The sequence below is a fragment of the Hyperoodon ampullatus genome, assembly GCF_949752795.1.
Source record: "Hyperoodon ampullatus genome assembly, chromosome: 6".
Classification (NCBI taxonomy): Eukaryota; Metazoa; Chordata; class Mammalia; order Artiodactyla; family Ziphiidae; genus Hyperoodon; species Hyperoodon ampullatus.
Window position 1 is genome coordinate 58,663,325 of NC_136919.1, and position 21,971 is coordinate 58,685,295.

The 21,971-nt window shown below is 43.0% G+C and overlaps 1 protein-coding gene across 2 annotated transcripts in view; it reads right to left on the reverse strand.

The window, feature by feature from the left end:
* The window catches only part of ADAMTSL1 (ADAMTS like 1), a gene marked incomplete at both ends in the record, with an annotated part of 469,161 nt that overhangs the window by 84,806 nt on the left and 362,384 nt on the right, over nt 1–21,971 (reverse strand). For both annotated transcript variants that reach the window (XM_079706140.1, XM_079706139.1), the window contains 3 exons: nt 5,558–5,692; nt 9,707–9,886; nt 18,454–18,582. In XM_079706140.1, coding sequence (XP_079562266.1) covers nt 5,558–5,692; nt 9,707–9,886; nt 18,454–18,582 — 444 coding nt within the window. The remainder of the gene's footprint in view (nt 1–5,557; nt 5,693–9,706; nt 9,887–18,453; nt 18,583–21,971) is intronic.

Consider the following 21,971-nt stretch of genomic DNA (forward strand, 5'->3'; position numbering starts at 1 on the left):
TATTTACAATAGCCAGGACATGGAAGCAACCTTAGTGTTCATCGACAGATAAATGGCACATATATACAATGGAATATTACTCAGCCTTAAAAAGACACAAAATTGAGTTATTTGTAGTGAGGTGGATGGACCTAGAGTCTGTCATACAGAATGAAGTAAGTCAGAAAGAGAAAAACAAATACCGTATGCTAACACATATATATGGAATCTAAAAAAAAAAAAGGTTCTGACGAACCTAGGTGCAGGACAGGAATAAAGACGCAGACGTAGAGAATGGACTTGAGGACACGCGGAGGGGGAAGGGGAATCTGGGACGAAGTGAGAGAGTGGTATGGAAATATATACACTACCAAATGTAAAATAGAGAGCTAGTGAGAAGCAGCCACATAGCACAAGGAGATCAGCCTGGTGCATTGTGACCACCTAGGGGGGTGGGATAGGGAGGGAGACGCAAGAGGGAGGACATATGGGGATGTATGTATATGTATGGCTGATTCACTCTGTTATAAAGCAGAAAGTAACACACCATTGTAAAGCAATTATACTCCAATAAAGATGTTAAACCCCCCCCCAAAACTACTATGTATAAAACAAATAAGCTACAAAGATATATTGTACAGCACAGAGAAAATAGCCATACAGAGAATATAGTTTATAATAATTTTAGATGGAATATAATCTATAAAAATTTAATCAATATGTTGTACACCTGAAACTAACATTGTAAATCAACTAAACTTCAATTTTAAAAAATTTCTATGTCAAATAAATGCAAAAATACCTGAATATGTATTGTATCTTATCAATAAAATAGGATAAATACTTATAAAAAATTAACAAGGAACCTTTCCAGGCAACTCATAAATGAATATAAATGACTGATAAGCATTAAAAACAAAATGACTGAAAATCATCATCGAAGGAATAAAAATAAAAAATGATACCTTTTTTTGTGTTATATTTTATCCTATTGTATATTCACCTATTAAAATGGTAAATATAGTAACACTTGGCCATACCTAGTATTGATAATATTTGCGGGAAATGGGAATTCTCATCTTGTGCTGATGGATACATACATGGGTAAAACTTTTTTGGAGGGCAATTTGACGACATACAGCAAAAACCAAAAATATACGAAATTTTGGACACAATAATTCCACTTCTAGAAATTGATTCTAAGTAAACAGGGATGTACACAAGGGTAGAGGAATAAGAATATTCCTCATATCTATGTTTTTATATTTTAAAATTAATTTTTATTGGAGTATAGTTGATTTACAATGTTGTGTTTGTTTCTGCTGTACAGCAAAGTGAATCAGCTATACATATACATATATCCACTCTTTTTTAGATTCTTTTCCCATATAGGTCATTACAGAGTATTGAGTATCTATGCTTTTATATTAGCAAGAGATTTCATGAATTTAAATGTTCGGCATTAGAGAATTGGTTAAATAAGATATGATACCTCCTACTAATGCAGGCATCAAAAATAAAACTGTAGAAAAGTATTTAGAGACATGGAAAGATGACTCTTATGTACCATTAAGTGAAAAAAGTTACAAGCAGTGCTTAGAGTATGATTTCATTTTAGATAGAAAAATATATAATGTATATATTAATGGCTAGGAAAAAGATATTTGTGCTGGTTACCTCTGGGCCAGGTAATTATAGATCATTTTCATTTCTTCTTTTTGCTTCTATTTTTAATTGCTCTACAATGCAGACGCATTGCTCTTATAATAAAAACTCCAATAAAACTTATTTTTCAAAAAATATCAATGCTAATGCCCTATAAATGATGCTGTGAGAAATATCCATCTTGGGCCTTAGTGGCCAAAAGAATATTTGACAGAAGGCTGCAAATGGGTTTAGGTGCTGTGGGGAGGCCTGAGATGCTGCTGCTCTGAAAATGGAACCCTGCAGGGTACTGCTTGGCCTTGGAACACCAAAGGTGGTGGCATGGGTGCTGGCCTTGCCCTCCAGAGCAGATGGCGCAGTTTAGGCCTCCCTGCACAAAGAACAACTGGAAAACAAGGACAAAAAATTTAGCATCTGCCTTGCCTGGGACGAGGGATTCAGTTAGGCTGGGTCAACTCTGCATGGATGAGCCTCTACTGGGCATTTTCCATGTCTATGTCATACAGCAAAGAGTGTGAGAGCAGCAAGGGACTCACTTGTCCCAAGTCTTCATTTACAGTTATGGAAAGTGAGGCTCAGATGAGCCCATGCACGTGTCACTCAATGAACATTCCTTCTCGAAAGCTGTAACAGTGGCTTGAAGTGAAAACAATGCTAGACTGTCTGAAAACTAAAACAGCCATTTCTGGGTAGGCTCACCTACTGGGACTCTCAACACTCAACCTTTATGGAGAAGAGTTGGTGCTGACGTATGGCTTTAAAAACCCCAAATCTCCCTTCTCCCCTTCCTCCCATGAAAGCACGAGAATCAAGGCCCATGAGTTACTGTCCCTGTGCCACAGAACCGTGGAGCTCTTTGAATCTGTTGTGGCCAAGTAGCCTTGTAGATGGGAGAAATACATACACATGAGTCTCAACATTTACTGGCTACAGTGGGGCTGGCAAATGGCTTTCATCCTATATATCAGTCGCCAACATGCTTGGTCAGAATGTTAAAATGAATTCCAGTAGCTCCTTGTTGGTTATCTATTTTTTATATAGTAGCGTATATATATTTTTTATTTATTTTTTTATTGGGGTATAGTTGTTTTAGGGAACTATACTCAATATCTTGCAATAACCTATAATGGAAAAGAATGTAAAAAAATACATATATTTATATATATGTATAACTGAATCACTTTGCTGTATACCTGAAACTAACACAACACTGTAAAGCAACTGTATTTCAATAAAATTTTTATAACACACACACACACACACACACACACCACACAAAAGGGTTAAAAAAAATGAATTTCAAGGCAGAGCCTGGGCTGAGTGTCATGATTGATTAGGGGTGTCTTGGCTGTGGAAGGGGTGATTAACAAATATCTTTGCCATATATTTCCATCCTGATCTAGAACATCTGTTACCCTCAGCACAGTGTTTCTTCAGTCAATCTCTCTCACTATTGATTACTCACTCTTATAGAATGTCAGATTAATTCTTTCAAATATTACTTTAACTACATCATCCTCCTACTTAAAAACCCTCTAAAGATACCTCCCCATTTCCCACATAGAAAAGCTACCCCCATACCTAATAATCAAGGTCCTCCACAGTTTGATGCTGTGTACCATTCTGAGTTCTAAACAACCCTCCACAGAATCTCCTCTCTGGCCTCTGGCTTATTTCTTGTACCCAGAGCGCATTCTCTGGTCTGAAAGGGCCACCAGCAGGAGCCAGGGATGGGAGCTGGTCCAAAGGGAGCAAATGGACTAACGGATCAGGATGAGTCACTAGCCAGGGAGGCCCAAGATGGAGGGAGGCTGTTAGAACGCTTCCGGTAAGGGTTGGAGTCACACCTGAGTGGACAAGCTCTGGCTGAGGCTTGCTCCTTGTGAAGGCCTAGTTTCTATCCCAGCTCAGCTGCCTGTCATCAGTTTTAAAGCAGTGGGGTCTTACAGCTGTTTCTGAACAGACACCTGATGCACATCTCACACGTTTTCATCTCCGGGCTCCTGGCATCTTCCTCACCTCGAGGGCCTGTTTCCTTTCCTTTGTGCCTATTTGAAACCCTACCCCCCATCCTTCAGTGCTCAGCATCAAAGCATAACAATGAGGCTCTGGTCTGTCTCCAGTGACCTACTTCTCAGAGTCCTGATACTTGACACCATTCCCTAATTCGTCTCCACGATTCCACATGGATCTCTCCTAGTTCAATGGTGTTGGCAAGACGCTGACATTCACCACTAGAGTCCATTTTGCCCATGCAGTTACATTCAGGGACTTTATGCATACTGCCTCCGTGGTCTGCTCAGGTGGAGCAGTCTGGATGTGAACTAGGGCATTAAGGTGTCTCTGAACTGTTAGATTTAAATACCAGTCTAAGGTAACAAAGCACTATAAGCTAGGAATGGAATGCAGCAGCATAAAGCACAATAAATTCTTATTGCCCATGGCTAAAATAAGACAAAATATTATTCCAGAATAAGGGAGAAAGAAAGTAAAGCTATCATGGAAAATATGAGCAGGTCAACTTTTCCAGCACGCTGAATGGCACCTGAGTGACCCAAGAGTTATTGAACTTGAAAATAAACAACTGCTGCACACCCTGCTAGTGACTGGACAATGATAATAATCTATGACAATCTCTCATAGTGATGGGCCTAAAATAAAGTTTACAATGCACATGTTTAATTTGGAATAAATTTACCCTTTATATGCCAAAACAAACAAAGAAAAAGAAGCAAGTTTAAACTTCTGTGAATTCTGATCAACATGACGTGGAAAAACTCAATGCCAAGTTTGTTACCAGAAACAGCGCTACTTGTTACTGTATCTGTGTTTTATTTTTACCCAGATCAGAAACAGAGAAATCAGAAGCTTTTTCCATAGGCCTGTATGCATTCTATGCTAATTTCAGATGTTAACAAAAACTGAAGGTAATCTTTCTGTGCTATAACCCTAAAGATACCAAGCCCTGGGGCCGTATTGTTAAGTTATGACCAGTATGACTGAGAACCCATTGGCTTCCTGTCCCCTGCACGTGGGCGAGGAGAAGAGTAGAGGAAATTTCAACACTGAGCCAAGGACATAATTCTAGCTACTGTGACCAACATTTGGGGCCACATACGGTGAGCATGAAGATTTTCTCCATTTTGTAGGCCTGTTTTTCCCAGGCCTCTGAGGGCAGAGGACTTCTTCTCCACCTTGACCATCTCCAGAGGTCATGCTGGGAATGTAGAGGTTGCTCTGGCATCTCCATGATTCTGGTGTGAGGGGCCCAGGATGTGGATGCCCTTGAACAACTCTCTGCTACAAGAGGGTGCCAGTCACATGGGCAATAACTTGGTGGAGGTTACCAATGACAGACGCCTGGGAAGTTGTACCTGGTGGAGTTACTTAAACACTTGCCTTGAGGAGTCTCTCTGGGTTGGTTTTATGCCCCACCTACTGAAGGAGGTTTAAATAGATTGCCTGGCTTTTGGGAGGTACTGATATTGCAGTTTTCTCCTTGAAAGCTGGTTATAGCTCTAATTTAGGTAAGAAGAGGTAACGGAGGAGTACTGGGATACAGTTGGCAAGGGGTGAGGAGATATAGGAGCTGTTCTGCACTGCTGTATCTTTCTTCAAACTCAGCGCCATCAATCTGACTGAGAGAATCTGGACTGTGGCATCAGCCCAAGAGGATTTAGAAAGGAGCCCCATTAGACTCTGGACAAGCTCAGGTCCAGACTAAGAACTTCAGTCACCTCATATGGAAAGTCAGCCAAGTTTCCACTGGTGAGTCTGGATTCTGTAGGCAATTTAGTGATTTCCTGTTGGCCACCCCCGACTGCTGCTTCCCTCCCACCTGCAAGTAGTCACCCACCCATAAATCCTGTCCAGTCCTGGATCTCTGCCCAATGTTCCAGAGGGCTGGACTCACCAAGGAGAGCGGAATTCCCAGGATCCAGGCCCAGCTGTGTTCCCAGCGGAGACGTCAGCACCGAAGGAAGGTTCGGTCCAGTGGCTGAGAGCAGGGCCCTGATGTCGTCCAACTGCGTGGGGACGTGGGGGGGATCTGTGAGAAGGCAGATGGTGCATCAGGCAGGTTAAAGCATAAAGCCTTAAGGGGAGAGGGAGAGGCGGCCATGCATATAAGTGTGTCTGTGTGTAAGGCAGGCGTTACTATTGTTACCTTTAACATCATTTTTCCTATAGAGAAGGTGTCCCCATCAAGGTGAGTCTGAATTTCAAATATAATATTTGATGCCTGAAACTGTAAGGTCAGTAATAAGAATCAGGCATGTTGATTTCCGGAGTTCCTTACTGTATGCCACTGTATCCCACAGTACCACTGGGTACTCTATAAATGCATAGTTAAATGAAGCTATATTATAAAGGCACTTTAAAAAAGCCAGTGCTTCTTCAGCATTTACTAGATGCCTGTGCTAGTCCTATGCTAAAATATTTTTCATTTAACTCTTATAACAACCTTTAGAGGGAGGTACTTTGTTATTGTCCCCACAGATTGGGATACACCACAGGAATTTCTTATTTCGAAGGATCCTGTGAGTGGCTTTTTTCTAGGAAGAAAAGGGTCCAATTGTGAGGCTGGGAATTTGCTTTGTGATCTGGATTTTTATGCCCAAGTAGGATCAGAGAAGCAGGATAGGGATGATTTATTATTCAAAATCTTATAAGGAGTCAGGGCTGACGTCATCAGGAATCACAGTTAACCAGAGGTAAAAGTGACAAAAAGGGAAGTATAGTGGCTTGCTTATTATTTCCACTGAACTCATAAAGAGGCAAGCACGTGCTGAACCTAGTGGTAGGATGATCCCAGATTCTCCTGGGAAAGAAGCAGAAGAATTCTGTTCCCCTTGTTTCATCTCCTGTAGCACTGCTTCACACTCCAAGGCCAACTCCCACCTTTTTCTCTAGAGCACTTGTTGGAGTGGAAAGAGAAGCAGGAGGGTTGCCCTTGTAATTGATGGTCATTTCAACAGTGTTCAGTGAGGGCCTACTGTGTGCTTGTCACCTTGTTCAGTACTTTTTAGGGGTGGCAAATAAATAAGTCACAGTGGTGCCTGAATCTACTTCAGAAACATGCCTTCTGTCTACTGTGCCTTTGACTGCAAAAGACCATCACATACAGAAAACGGTGATGAGTTTATATATTTATATATATAAATTCAAAATTATAAAGACATTCTATATATATTCTATATAATTTAAAAATATTCTTTATATGGTATAGGGTAAAAACATCGTGATTGGATTCAGGAACTCAATTTGTGCTGTGGCTCTTTCATTCACTAACTTGGGCAAGTCACTTAATCCCTCTAAGCCTTAGTTTCTTCATCTATAAAATGATGAAAAACCTCATCATTTCCAAGGTCTCTTGCTACTCTGATATACCATCATTTTAGGAACTGATAGTGACAGTTTATTCAAACCTAGACTCTTTTCCTCCCATCCTTTTTAATATTCCCTCAAAAATACTGAAATTGAATATTGAGGGAAATGGAATTCCCTCAAGAGTACTGAAATTGAATAGTCCTTCAAGAATATTAAAATTCAAGAAGTCTTTGCTTATTTATTAAGAGCCAAAAGGGGAGGTTATGTCCCATCTTTAAAACCATCGATCTTTCGGGGCCAAATGTCACACCCTCCTAATGTCCTTACAGCTTCTGTCATAATTTACTTCTTCAGGGCATGTCCAGCTGATCTTCTGAGGGAAACTGTAAATTCCCCAAGGACAGAGGTCACTGCTTGTATTTATCCTAAAGCTCTACATGGGACTCCGAGGCAACACTTAATGAACAGTTATCCCACTTAATGAATAGTTATATGAACACATGAGTGAAAGTCAGCCTCATGACACTTCAAGTCTCCACATTATAGGTTAAGTCACAGGCCTTGGCATGAAACCTCAGCTTTACACATGAAATCCCTCATTTAAAAATTAAGTCACATTTTGGGCTGATTAAAAAAAAGAGAAACACTACTCCTATGTCCACAAAGTACCTAAAGAAAGTAACAAACTTTGATGAATAAACCAAGACTTCTGATTGCAGAAAGCCCTAAAATTAAGAATCTAACTAGTGATTTTTTTTCCCATCCAGTTTGATTAAAATGGGAAGACGTCATGCTCTTCAAACTCCATGTTCACGGTCACACTGCATTAGCATTGGAATGCTGCAGATCTGGCTCCCAGACTGTACACACTTCACTGGTGGAGCTACGGTAGCAGCTACACGTCCTGTGCTTTCAGCTCTGTTAGCAGAGGCGACAAGGAAGGGTTATTAGGGAGGAAAAGCCCATGGTAAGCTCCATAACTCAGTGTGGGGCAAGAGTCTCTGGGCCCCAGGCTCCATACGAGCAGCTCAGCCAGATGAAATCCAACACAAAACAAATCACATCCTTCATGGAGCTGATTTTCTGCGGCTTCCTAAGATAACTGGAGGTTTATGCAGCCACTGTTGAGATGAAAACCCATGTGGGCATCTCTGAAATCTGAGTGCACAGGGGTAGACCCTATGCTTTGCTATATCATCAATCTGGGGTGTGAAAATATAAAGTTTACTTATTTTTCCCCGCAGAAGCCCATAATGTATGTATGTGTATGTATGCGTGGTGTGTAATTATTCATATTTGTCACATTTTCCTTTTTTTTTCCCCTAAGAATGATGGCTTTCTCTTCCTGAGATAGCCAGCACACATGCTCTAATAATTGCCTTTTTAAAAAAGGAAGACAAAAACAAGCTTCTTTATCCTATCCCACCAATCCCCAGACTCTGTGGGGAAGAGAAGCAGAGGGTCCTAATCCAGGGGACAAAAGGGTTGTAGCTTGCACGTGGCTGAGTCCAGCCCTGGGCATCGAGTGTTGATGGTGTCTCAGCAATTGTTGTTATTTATTTATTTATTTATTTATTTATTTATTTATTTGCGGTACGCGGGCCTCTCACTGTTGTGGCCTCTCCCGTTGCAGAGCACAGGCTCCGGACGCGCAGGCTCAGCGGCCATGGCTCACGGGCCCAGCTGCTCCGCGGCATGTGGGATCCTCCCGGACCGGAGCACGAACCCGTGTCCCCTGCATCGGCAGGCGGACTCTCAACCACTGCGCCACCAGGGAAGCCCTGTTGTTATTTTTAAATAACTACTTTATGCCAGGAACTGTCTTAGACTCTTTAATCAGAGGTCCTTATGTTTGGGGGTGCTGTAGTCTGAATGTTTGCATCCCCCAAATTCATATGTTGAAATTCTAACTGCTTCAAGGTGATGATATTAGGAGATAGGGACTTTGGGAGATGATTAGGTCATGACGGTGGAGCCCCCCTGATTGGGGTTAGTGTCCTCATAACAGAGACCCCTGAGAGCTGGCTCATCCCTTCAGCCATAGGAGGGCACAGTAAGAAGCCATTACTCTGCAGCCACATAGAGGGCCTTCACCAGAGCCTGACCATGAGGGCACCTGGATTCTGAACTTCCAGTCTCTAGAATTGTGAGAAACAATCTTCTGTTGCTTATAAGCCACCCAATCTGTGGCTATTTTGCTATAGCAGCCAGAACGGACAAAGACAGGGGGTGTACATGTGTGGACTTTAGGTGGACTAGACTATGAACTTCCTGAAATTTTACAAAAAATTTTGCATTTATGAATTTTTCTCGACAAGGTAATCTATAGTTTCCGTCTGATTCTCCAAGAAGTCCTTAACATAGAAGGAGTTAAGAGCGACTGCTGTACTTCTGTTACCTCTATTTGCCAACCCCTACCCAAATATGGGCAATCTTCTTCCATAAGTTTCTACACAGAGACTAGCATCTACGGCTTAGCAAGGTTAAGTGACTTGCCCAAGGTTACACAGTGAGTCAGCAGTAGAGCTGGGGTTCTAACTGACGTCTGCTTGGCTTGCTTGGCCCCAAGGTCTGTGTTCTTTCTACTGGGAGGCCCTAAGGTGGGGAGAAGGGAAAGGATATTGATTTTACCTTTATGCACTTAATTGGATCAGGGACAGGAGGAGGTAGAGGGTGGGTTAGACAGTCACCCCCAGTGGGGTCCACAGCGGGCAGCCGGCCTCGAGGTGTTTACCTAGGATCAGTAGCTGGGTGTTCTCAGTCAGCTCCCCGTGCAGATTGGCCGCCCTGCAGGAGTACAGGCCCTGATCCGAGGAGGACACGGCTGTAAGCAGCAAGGAGCCCTCGTGCAGATGGTGAGGGGAGCCCAGTTTGCTTTTATTCCTGAACCAAGTGACTTCAGCTTCAGGCACACCTAGGAGGAAAAAAAATAAACTCATCAGCCAACACATTCAGGTGACCCTGGAGGCATTTATAGCCTCTTGCCAGGGGCCTCCCCAGGGCTGCTCTGCAGGAAGCATGTGCCTGGGCGTCTTCTACTCCCCTTCAGCCAAACTAAATAATGCCTCTGACCTCTCAGCTGTCTTGAGATCTTTTGCCTTTTAAACCTTACACTGATGAGGCAGGAAGAGAGAGGCCGGTTCAAAGAAGAGGAAGGAGGCAGCTGGGAAAAGGGCACTTGGCAGGGTGGAAGGAGTGAACCCAAATTCTTTGGAGAAAACACCTCAGAACCGAATGTATACACCAGTGCAAATGAATGACTGACAACTACATGAAACAAACCTAACGTTAAATAAGAAAAGCCAGATGTGAAAGAGTACACACAGTACACAGTATGATGTTGTTTCTGAAAGCAGAAAACAAAAATTGGTAACATCAGTACTCTGCCGTCAGCAGTCAGAGTGGGAGGTTCCTCTGAGAGACTGGGATGGACTGGGAGGGGTTGTGACTGAGAGTGGGGACAGGGAGCTTGGTTGCTAGTAATCCTCTGTTTTTTGACTTGGGGGCTGGTTTGGTGGGCTTGGGACCTTTATGATATGTGCACTTTTCTGTATAAATATTATATCTCAGTAGAAAGTTAAAAGCTACAAAATGTTGATATATCCATGAACCAGATAAATGAAAGCTGTTAGATCCTTACCAGAGTTGACACTCCATGTAGAAAACAAGCCTGTATTTTTTGAAGCCTAAGTATTTTCTTAGAACAAGAAAAGACTGAACGACCAGTATCACCACAGAAAAAGAAAGACAAAAAGAAAGTGTTCTGCTGTCTCCTCAATCTAAGTTATTGTTGTGAGAGAGAGTGGGGGAGAGTATGCACATCTGAATTGGGATGGGGTGACTGTCTTTGGAAGTCAGGCTCTATCCTGTAGGAGTGATATGGATTAAATGTTTGTATCCTTTGTAAATTCATATGTTGAAGTCCTAACCACCATCAGTGTGATGGTGTTAGGAGGTGAGGCCTTTGGAGATTGTTAGGTTTAGATGAGATTGTGATGAGGGGGGTGGCCCTTGTGATGGGATTAGTGCCCTTATAAGAAGAGACCCTCTCTTTCTCTCTCTCTCTTTCTCTGTCTTCACCATGTGAGGACACAGCAAGAGATAGCTGTCTGCAAGCCAGGAAGAGAGTCCTGGTCAGGAACTGAATGGGCTGGCACCTTGATCTTGGAATTCCCAGCCTCCAGAACCATGAGAAATAAACTTCTGCTGTTTAAGCCACCCAATGTATGGCATTTTGTTACAGCAGCCTGAGTAGACTAAGACAAAAGAATGGTTTTAATTCCTGAGGAAGTTTCCCTGTGGGTCACATGCTGGTAAGCAGGCCCCAGTTTAGGACAAGCCTTCTGAGATGGTCTGCATAGGAGGCCAAGCTCTGAGTGAGCTGAGAGACAGAAAGTGTGTGGCATTAATTCACCTGTCTCCAGGGAGTAGAAAGCTCCATACATTGCACTGTCTAGCCTGGTGACTCAGCTCACAACGTTTGCTCATAAAACTCTTGGACATGTATCCAGGGCAGGTTTAGAATGTCAGATCCAGGTAAATAGGGTCAAAGCCAGGAACAGTCAGAGCCAGAGCTTTAGTCCTGTGCTTTCCCTGAGTTGGGGATGGATTTTGCCCTTGGGGCAAGGGCAGTCTTACCCTTCACGGGCAGCCTATTGTTGAAAATGAAGACACCTTCAAGGAGTTACCTGTACCTGTTGCTTGTCCTTGATGAACAAAATTTACCCACAGTCTACTTTGTAACAGCCAGCTCATCAGCCCTCATTGTGACCCCTTGAGCACTTGCTGTTCCTGAACTCCCAGTGTCAGGAAGTGGGGTGGGACGGAAGGGTGGTCTCATATGTTCCCTCACTAACAATGAGCTACCTTGTGTGAATTCACTGGTGTCCTTGCTGGCCTGCTGCCTCAGGTGGAGTTTCCAGTGGTGGAATGATGGCCTAAGGTGTGTGGCCCATCTGTAGGGCTTTTCTCCCTGTTAATGGGGAACAGGAGAGTGACTCTCTGGTCCTCTCTCTTTTGTTGTTGTTCAGGTTACCCATAATTCAATGTGAATCACTAGGGACTGGCAGGCTGGCCGGAGAAAGGAGGCAAGGCTGCTGAAAGGGGTGGAGACTTGGATAGTGCAGCCCTGTCCCATCAGGGAGGGGCACACACTGTGAAACTTAAGGCTCAGGTGCATGAGAGGGGCCAGGCTGGCACTATCTCTAAATACACCTGGAGAAAAGATGCAGGTGAGAGGCAGAAAAGCTGATTTTTCATTGCAGCACCACTAGGGAGAGCAAGAGCATCATGATGCCCAGCCATGCCAGCTTAGACTTTGGTCCCTGAGCTCCATTTTCATGTTGGGGAAAAAAAAAATTCCATGGCATTCAGGAGAAAGCCTCTGAAAAGTAAGTTGAAGAAAACCCTTCCAGTCATTTCTCTCCTGAAAGTGCAAGGAAAAATGAGCTCCTACAAACCATCTTTTTCAAGTACTCACCCACTTTCCCTCACCATGAACTGATTACACATAGCACTTGTCACTGGCACGTTCCTTGGAGGAGGGCTGTGGGCAGTAAGCACACAATCCCTGATAGGAACTGAGGCTGTTCTAGAGCGAGGAGGCAGAGTAAGAACACCAGACTAATGGGCTGTCAGTTCCACCAGCAAAAGTGTGATGACTAAGTGAATGGTCGGGGGGAATGTTCTCTCTCCATGACAGTGTCCATGGGCCATGGCGTATATGTCTCCAGAGCCAACACTGTGTTTACAAGGTCAGCTCCTGCAGCAAGACTTGCTGCTCCCCTATGTGTCATTCACTGGTCAGGGCTTATGTGACTGTAGGGCAGCCAGAGGGGAGACACGGATGGTGAGAAAGAAGAGGAGGAGGGAGAGAGAGATGACCCAGGGATGGAGCCATTTCTCTTGTCTCCAGGAAGTGGGTGTAAGCTTCTTCCTTCATCACTTCATCACTCTTGGCCTCATGCCCCTTTGAAAGCAAGTCTGTTTAACAGGACAAAACAGAGTCTTTGCTAAAAGGGCTGAATTCCTCAGTTGAGAGCAGGAGAGCTCATGGGAGAAATGGACATGTTCAGGATAACGAAGGGTAGAAGGAAGTGACCTCCAGTCTCTGTAAAACTGGGACCACAGAAGTGACAGCAGTGCCGAGGGAAGCCAAATGATGTAGGAATCATTCTTTTTTTTTTTTTTTTTTTTTTTTGTCGTACGCGGGCCTCTCACTGTTGTGGCCTCTCCCATTGCGGAGCACAGGCCCCGGACGCACAGGCTCAGCGGCCATGGCTCACGGGCCCAGCCGCTCCGCGGCATGTGGGATCTTCCCAGACCGGTGCACGAACCCGTGTCCCCTGCATCAGCAGGCGGACTCTCAACCACTGCGCCACCAGGGAAGCCCAGGAATCATTCTTTAATACATAGATTAGCAAACCTCTCTTAGACTCCCTCAAACAGGGCCTGCATCAAGAATTTGCCAATGGAGATGGAGTTGCTGGTGTCACATTTTGGGGGATTCCTGCCTGCGATCATGCGCCTTAAGCAGAGAATGACACCAAAAGGTACTTTGGAATGACAGCCAGTCCTGCCATGACTGGTTCTGTCATATTACAAACAAAGTTGGAACAAGGGGAGAAGAAAAATAAACGATGCACCAGAGATCTCTTTTTTCTTTTTCTCTCAAGAGATGACAATAATGCTTCAGAAAATATCACCAGCCAGAGTCCCTGGAAAAGGTACCAGATATATATACCTAACAATGATGTTTAGAATACCTAGACATTGGGAATGCACCAAGGTCAGGAGCTATACAAAAATATCCTGAACACATTAGATGGAGAAAGAACATTTACTGAGTATTTGCTATCAGCCAAACATTTAATAAACATATTCACTCATTTTTCACAAAGGTCCTGCGAAGCATTGTTACTAACTCCATTTTACTGATGAGGAAATTGGACCTGAAGAGATTATGAAATCTGCCTAAAATGACATTAGTTTGGATTCCTGAATGATTTACATGGGGACAGAGTCCCTGTACCTCCTCTCTACCTCATGGTCAATCAGTGACCTACAAATGGCAGGTGGGGATCCAAACTCAGATACATTTAACGCTAGGGATCCCCTTCCTAACAAGTACAGGACACCACCTGCCATTATACCAGGTTGCTTCCTTAGAAAAGGTCTGAATTGCAGCACTATTATTTCTGGTATCAAATCCTTAAATATTTCCTACTTTTGGGATTAACCTTTCTGCTGTAATTGTAACACCAAGATTATTGTTAAGAGAGAACTTTCTAGAATCCATTTGTGCTGGCTTTGCTAGTGCTCCTTAGTCAGGTTGTGGAAGTTTTTTTTTTTCCCCAAGCCTGTTTTGACGTGACAGCACATTCTACAGAAAGAAATGTCTGAAAAATGACAAAAAATATACTCCACCACAGAACAAAGTCCAAAGCTATGCTGTTGACAAGTTAGTTGGATAGGCTCCACACTCTCCCTGGTATGATTTGTGTCCAAAAAAGGAAGGAAAAGGACCTGCATTTACTTTTCCCCCTTTGTGGCATATCTTATCAATAACACAGTGCTCTCCCTGCTGCTTGAAAGGATCAGTAAATGAGTGTAGTCATAATGGGATGTAACTTGATATGATTATGAGGATTAGTGTCTTTAATCTCCACTGAGCTGCCAGGTAGGGTGATATATAATCATCTTTTTTAAAATCCCAGACAGGATATTCTTGTTAACTAGGCCACTTGTTACACTTGGAAGGCTGCTTGCACCATGGCGACTTGTCAACATCTTGAGGTGGGGCATCCACTGAAAGGTACACCTTGACATGATAAGTTCTAGAAGTTTCTTTGATGGCTTGGTGCAAGACAAGGAAAGGGTACAGTAACTTAAATGTCAGCCTTGGCAATTATTCTGAAGAACCATGTAAGTCTGGAAAGCTTTTCAGCCTTCCACATTTCTTCACACTGACTGTGGCAGACACTGATAGCTGTTTCTTCTTTTTCCTGGGTACCCAGCCTGGCTGTATTTCCCAAGAGCCCTTGTAGCTGTGAGTAGCCATGTGACTAAGAAGGAATGTGAGAAGTAGTAATGTGTGCTACTTCCAGATGTCACCCTTAAAATCTTCTCAACCATCGTCTACACTTTGTTTTTCCCCTCTTCTGGTTGACAGGATAGAGAGAACCTCTGGGGAGACCTTGGAAGGCATGTATTCAAGATAACATAGCCACCAGTGTTCTGTGATGCTGAAGGACTGTGGGGGGCAGATCCCCTCCAGCTGACCAGGACCACTCTTTGGACTCCTAGGTAGGCAGTAATAAACTTCTATTGTGTTTGAGTCATTACACATTTGGGAGTCTACTTGTTACCAGAGTCTAGCCTTCCCTAGCTAATACACTGCCTATCATTGACTCCTCAACTATTTATTTCTACATGACCAGTCCTTACAATTTTATATCCTAAGTCTGCAAAAGCTACCCTTGCTCCAAATTGTACCATAATCTAGGAAAGCATATAAGATCTAGCCCTTGCCTACTATTCCCCACCTCCCAGCCACATGTCACATTACTTTCTTCTCTGCTCTCCATCCTACAGACACACCGGCCACATTTCACTCCTTCAGATGCAACACACTCTTTCTACCTCAGGCACATCCTGTTCCCAATGACTGAAACACTCCCTCCTCCTCCAACCCTTTATCTCCTACTCAGTTTTCTGAATTTTCTTAAATAGAGAACAAGTTTGGGAGTGGTATTAAGGGATTGGATCACTTTTCAAGAAAAAGCCTCATCATACTCATTGCTTAATGCTTTTTATGCTTAAGAGTTGGGAAGAATTTGTGAGGCTGAATTTTACATGTTGAAAGCACATGTATGCAAAACGTTATTTAATGAAAAACTGCTAACAACTCAAACATGTAAGGACATGAGTTATTCTAGGTAAATTATGTAATATTCTTAAAATACACTACTATATAGCCATTAAAATTATGTCACAAGAGAGCCATAAAAGCTACTTGTAGTATTAAAGTAAAACTAGTTTTTTCTGCCATTTAGCATTATAGCTGTCGGTATTTTGACTGGAGACTCAGCTCAAGAATGATTTCTTTGTCCAGTAAATTCACAGACCAACAGTTTAATCAAAAGCAGGCTCTTTCCCATCTACATTGAATAAAAATCTTACTTAACAAAAGGCATAATGGCAGAGACACATATTTTAGTTAACCATGATTAATACAAATGGCCCTATGAATAAACATAAAAGCAAAGAACGTAATATACATGGCCAGGCAAAAACTGGACCTCACAACCTAGGATTTCACCATCAGGTTACCAAGAGTGAGTCTCTGGATGAAGTCGGGAGACATGGCCTTAGGTGGCATGGAAGAGTTGACCAAAGCTGGTTTGACTGTCTTGGGTTCCCCATGATAAATACTTCTCCACCTGGATTCTGGTTCTCTCAGTCTCCCTCAAATGCCCAATTCCTTGCTTTGCTGCTCTTTGCTTCCCATTCTTTTAGTCCTACCAATCCCAGCGCTCAAGAGGAGACCCAACATGGTCCATCATATCTCCAGTTGGTGTTCCATCTCCAAGGCCCATGTTCCTAGTGATCACATGAGGGGTGATGGTCCTGCACAAAGGACCCTGCCTCTACCACCAGTCTGTGTATAGAGGGGAAACTCATTCATGGGAAGCCCTGTCAGAGATTTTGTCCTACTCCCAATTTCAGAGTATAGGGCCTGAAGGGATTTAGTTCCAGAAGCTTTCACTGATGAGGTTGGATGCACAGGCCAAGGGAAGCTTTACCAAGAAGAAGGTAATGCATGATGACAGAGAGAGATTTATATTTTTGGGTTCCTGGAGCTACCAGAACATTTCAGAGAAAAACCAGACCTGGCTGTTCTTTGGAAACAACATGCTCTAGATGAAGATTCTCCTCCTACTTCTTTTAAAATGGGCTCTCTCTGGCCTTATTAATCACAAGTGGAGGTAAATCTTCCAATGTTGGGGCTGAGATCTAAGATGAAGAAACCCCCAGAGCAGGGGGTGCCAATGCCTGTCCTTTTTGCAGACAGGGTATGACTGGGGAACCGTGGTTTGGGTGCCGCAGGAAGGTATATCTGATGAGGACAGCAATCAGGGGACTGTGGCTGAGCACAAGAGCCATCCATTTTTTCTTTGCACTGTGGGTGTGAAAACCCTTAGGGTAGACGGGCTAGCAGTTCACAGGAAGGGAGAACTGGTAGCTGAGCTTTGTTCCAGTCTATGTGGGTGTTCTTTATTTTTTAATTGATGGCAGATGCCTTTATAAAGAGCATATTACAACCTCCTCTGGTCCACTACTCCTCCACTTCCCTGTGACTTTTTGGTCCCTTTAGGCCTCTGAGTTTGCAAGGCCTACCCAAGGGCAATGTCTATATCACACTCCTAATAGCATTGGCTGTTTTCATTAATGACTCCTACCCACTTCTGATGTGAGTAAGCTCCAGGTTCCTGTTGGTCTTACCCCTGCCATCCACTCCTGAGCTTTCCCCCACCACTACCCTGAGTCCAGGTCCCAGCACCTCTGCTCTAAACTACTATGATGGCTTCTTTTCTTTTTGGATATAAATTTATTTATTTACTTATTTTGGCTGTGTTGGGTCTTTGTTGCTGTGCACGGGTTTTATCTAGTTGCGGCGAGCAGGGGCTACTCTTTGTTGCAGTGCACGGGCTTCTCATTGCGGTGGCTTCTCTTGCTGCAGAGCACGGGCTCTAGGCGCACGGGCTTCAGTAGTTGTGGCACACGGGCTCAGTAGCTGTGGCGCACGGGCTTAGTTGCTCCGCGGCATGTGGGATCTTCCTGGACCGGGGCTCGAACCCGTGTCCCCTGCATTGGCAGGCGGACTCTTAACCACTGTGCCACCAGGGAAGCCCTACTATGATGGCTTCTTAACTGGACTCTCTGTCCCTGTATTTCTTTTCTTCAATCCATTTTATGCACTGCATGGCCCCTTAATGTCACTTTCAATCTGCCTTTGCCTGAACTCCTCATCCAAGCGTTCAAAGTCTCCCACGGCAGAGGTGCAACCCACATTACTAAAGTTTAAGCCCCACCACCCTATCTATGTACTCTGGGCTCCGGCCAGACCAAAGCACACGCTGTTCCCCTGAAGTCCTGCAGCTTCCCTACTTCCATGAATTTTCTCACACTCTGTCATCACCCTGGAACACCCTCTGCCCCCATCTTTGCATGCTCACATTCTACCAGTATGCAAGACAGAGATAAAAACCACCTCTTCTCCCTTCATCTGTTCCAGTTTTCCTCCTCTCAACTTCCGGTAGCACTTTCCGCTTTCAGAGTGACTGAGGTTCATGCTTGAGTTTTCCTACGAGCCCCAAATCCCTGAGAGTAGAATGTGTACTTATCTTTTCAGCCCCCAACCTAGCACAGGGCTCCATTAATATTTGAACAAATGAATTAACATATGAATGCATTTCTCACCTGCAACTTGGCAGTTAATAGTCACATTCACGCCTCCAACTGTTTTGACGGTGCCTCCTACATCAACGGTGATCGCGGGTTCCTCCGTGTTGATCACAGTCCCTCGGGATGCTTTCACTAGTGGCTTTCCTGAGGGTGAGAAAGAGCGTGACATTTTATTAGATGGTGGCTTTGGGTATTCCCTTGAAACACGAGATGACCAACAATGAACAAGGGACATACCCAGGCTTTTTCCACTGACCGTGTTTTCCTTTGAAAAAACTCTAACTGTATACTATAAAGACCATCCGTCCACACACCTACCTGTCTATAGCTACCATAGAATTGTCACAAAAAGAAACTGAGGAGAGAACATGGTATCCAACAAGTTGGGATGATTTGTGCATCTTGTCATTAAACTAACAAATGATCCAATACATTCTGTTTTTATGGGCTTAATTAAATTTTTATTTTGAGATAGTTGTAGATTCACATGCAGTTATAAGAAATAACACAGAGCAATCCTGCGTACTCTCTACCCAGTTTCCCCCAACGGTAATATCTTACAAAACTAGAGTACAATGACATGACTAGAACACTGACATTGATGATGTTAAGCTACAGAACAACATTTCCATCACTGCAAGGATCCCTTATGCTGCCCCCAGCCCTGCCTTAATCCTCTGGCAACCATTAATCTGTTCTCCATTTCTTATAATTTTGGCATTTCAAGAATGTTATATAAATGGAATCATACGGTATGTAACTTTTTTTGATGGGCTTTTTTTCACTCAGAATAATTCTCTGGAGATTCTTCCAGGTTTCACATGGTACCATGGTGGCATGTATCAATAGTTTGCTCCCTTTTATTGCTGAGTAGTATTCCATGGTATGGATGTACCAAGTATGTTCAGCCATTCATATGTTGAAGGACATCTGGGTTGTTTCCACATTTTGGCTATTCAAATAAAGCATCTATATACATTCCTGTACAAGTTTTTGTGTGAACATTTGTCTTCATTTTCTCTGGGATAAATGCCCAGGAGTGTAATTGCTAGGTCATATAGTAGATTTTTAAGGAACTGCTGAACTGTTTTCCAGAGTGGCTGTATCATTTTACATTCCCACCAGTAACGTATGAGTAATTTAGTTTCTCTGCATCCTTGCTAGCATTTGACGTTATCATTAGTTTTAATTTTAGACTTTCTGATAGGTGTGTAGTGACATCTCATTGTGGTTTTTTAAAATTTGCATTTCCCCAATGGCTAATGATATTGAACATCTTTTCATGTGCTTATTTTTCATCTTTATATCTTTGATGAAATGTCTCTTCATGTCCTTTAGCATTTTGTAATTGGATTATTTTTTACTATTGAGTTCTGAGAGCTCTTTACATTCTAGATGTAAGTCATTTGTCAGATATGTGGTTTGTAATAAATTTCTCCCAGTCTATAGATTTTTTCCCCTATCTTCTTTAAAAACATTTTTAAAAAAAAATTATTTACTTTTGGCTGCATTGGGCCTTCGTTGCTGTGTGCAGGCTTTCTCTAGCTGTGGCGAGCGGGGGCTACTCTTCGTTGCGGTGCGTGGGCTTCTCATTGTGGTGGCTTCTCTTGTTGCAGAGCACGGGCTCTAGGCATGCGGGCTTCAGTAGTTGTGGCGCACGGGCTTAGTTGCTCTGGGGCATGTGGGATCTTCCTGGACCAGGGATCGAACCTGTGTCCCCTGAATTGGTAGGCAGATTCTTATCCACTGTGCCACCAGGGAAGCCTGTGCGCCACCACAGAAGCCCTCCCCTATCTTCTTAACAGGATCTTCCACAGAGCAAAAGTTTTTAACTTTGATGAAGTCCAATTTATTGAGTTTTCCTTTTGTGGATCATGCTTTTAATGTTAAGTGTAAGATTTACCTAGACAAGATCCTAAAAATTTTTTCCCTAAAAGTTTCCTAGTTTTACATTTGAGTCTGTGATATATTTTGAGTTAATTTTCGTATAAGGTGTGAGACTTAGGTCAAAGTTTATTTGTTTTTTGCCTATGGATGTCCAGTTGCTCCACCACCATTAATTGAACAAGCTATCTTTCTTCCATGGAATTGCTTTTGTGTTTGTCAGCATCAGCTGAGTATATTTTTGTGGCTCTACTTCTGTGTTCTTGTTTCTGTTCCACTGATTTATGTGTCTATCTCTCTACCAATACCACACAGTCTTAATTATTGTAGTTATATAATTAATCTTGAAATTGATTCTTGAGTCTGATTCTTCCCACTTTATTATTCTTTGCTATGCTAGTTTCTTTGCCTTTCTACATAAATGTTAGAATAGTCTTGTCTACAACTATAAAATTTTGCTGGGATTCAGATAGGAAATATACAAACACGTATATCAATCTAGAGAGAATTGACATCTTTACTGTGTTGAGTCTTCCAATCCATGAACATTGTATGTCTATTTATTTAGATCTCCTTTACTTTCTTTCATCAGAGTTTTGTAGTTTCCAGTGTACAAGTCCTAGACATAATTTGTTAGATTTATACCCAATTATTATTTTTTTAAGGGATGGTAAATGATATTGTATTTTCAATTTCAGTGTTCATGTGTTCATTGCTAGTATACAGAAACAGTTGTTTTGTATAGCGTGTGACCTTGCTAAACTTATATATTAGTTCTAGAACTTTGTTTTATAGATTCCTTGGTATTTTCTAAGTAGGTGATCATTTCTTCTGTGAACAGTTTTATTCCTTCCTTTTGATCTATATGCATTTTATTTCCTTTCCTTGGATTGTTTCACTGGATAGAACTTCCATCACTACATTGAACGAAAGTGTTAAAAGTAGGTTTTTAGTATGATGAGTGATTTTTCGGTTGAAACCTGGACATTTTCATATCATTTTATACAACTCTGGACCTTATTTAAATCTGTTTTAGCTGCTGTTCTCTGAAACCACTCAGGTCGGGGAGCAGAGAGATGCTACCTGGTTACTACTCAGTGGAAGTAGAAGTCCAGGTTCTCCACTTGGCTTCCTTTTTGACCCACGTGGGGGGCTCCTCTTAACTGCTGGGCCTGGGTGGAGCTTCTTTTGCCCCCCTGCTCTCCACTGACCCTGCCGTGGGAGAAGCCTTGTTACTGCTGGTGATGAGTGAAAGTCCTAACTCTCCAGGGGGCTTTCTCTACCACCACCCCAGCGGGAAGAGGAAGAGGGACACTCCAGGATGAGGGTAGAAGTCTAGGATCCCCATGTGGTCTCCACATTGTGCCCCTGTGGGGATAAAATCCATCTTCTCTGACGCCACGTCCATGGGGGTGTTGGGGAACCATGTTTCAGTCTGACGAGGAGTCCAGTCTTCCCATTCAGGCTTTGCTGTTGTGGGTGGTGTTTTGAGTAGAGCAGCATTTTCTAGTTTTCTGTCCTGCTAGGTTGCCCCTTTCCTGTTCCTTTGGGTAGAGGAAGCAGGCTTAAGCTGGGACATTTTTTTCTGTTTCTGTTGCATTTCCTGGCAGCCGCCTTCTTCAGCTCCAAGTTTGGGCTTTATGAGGCAA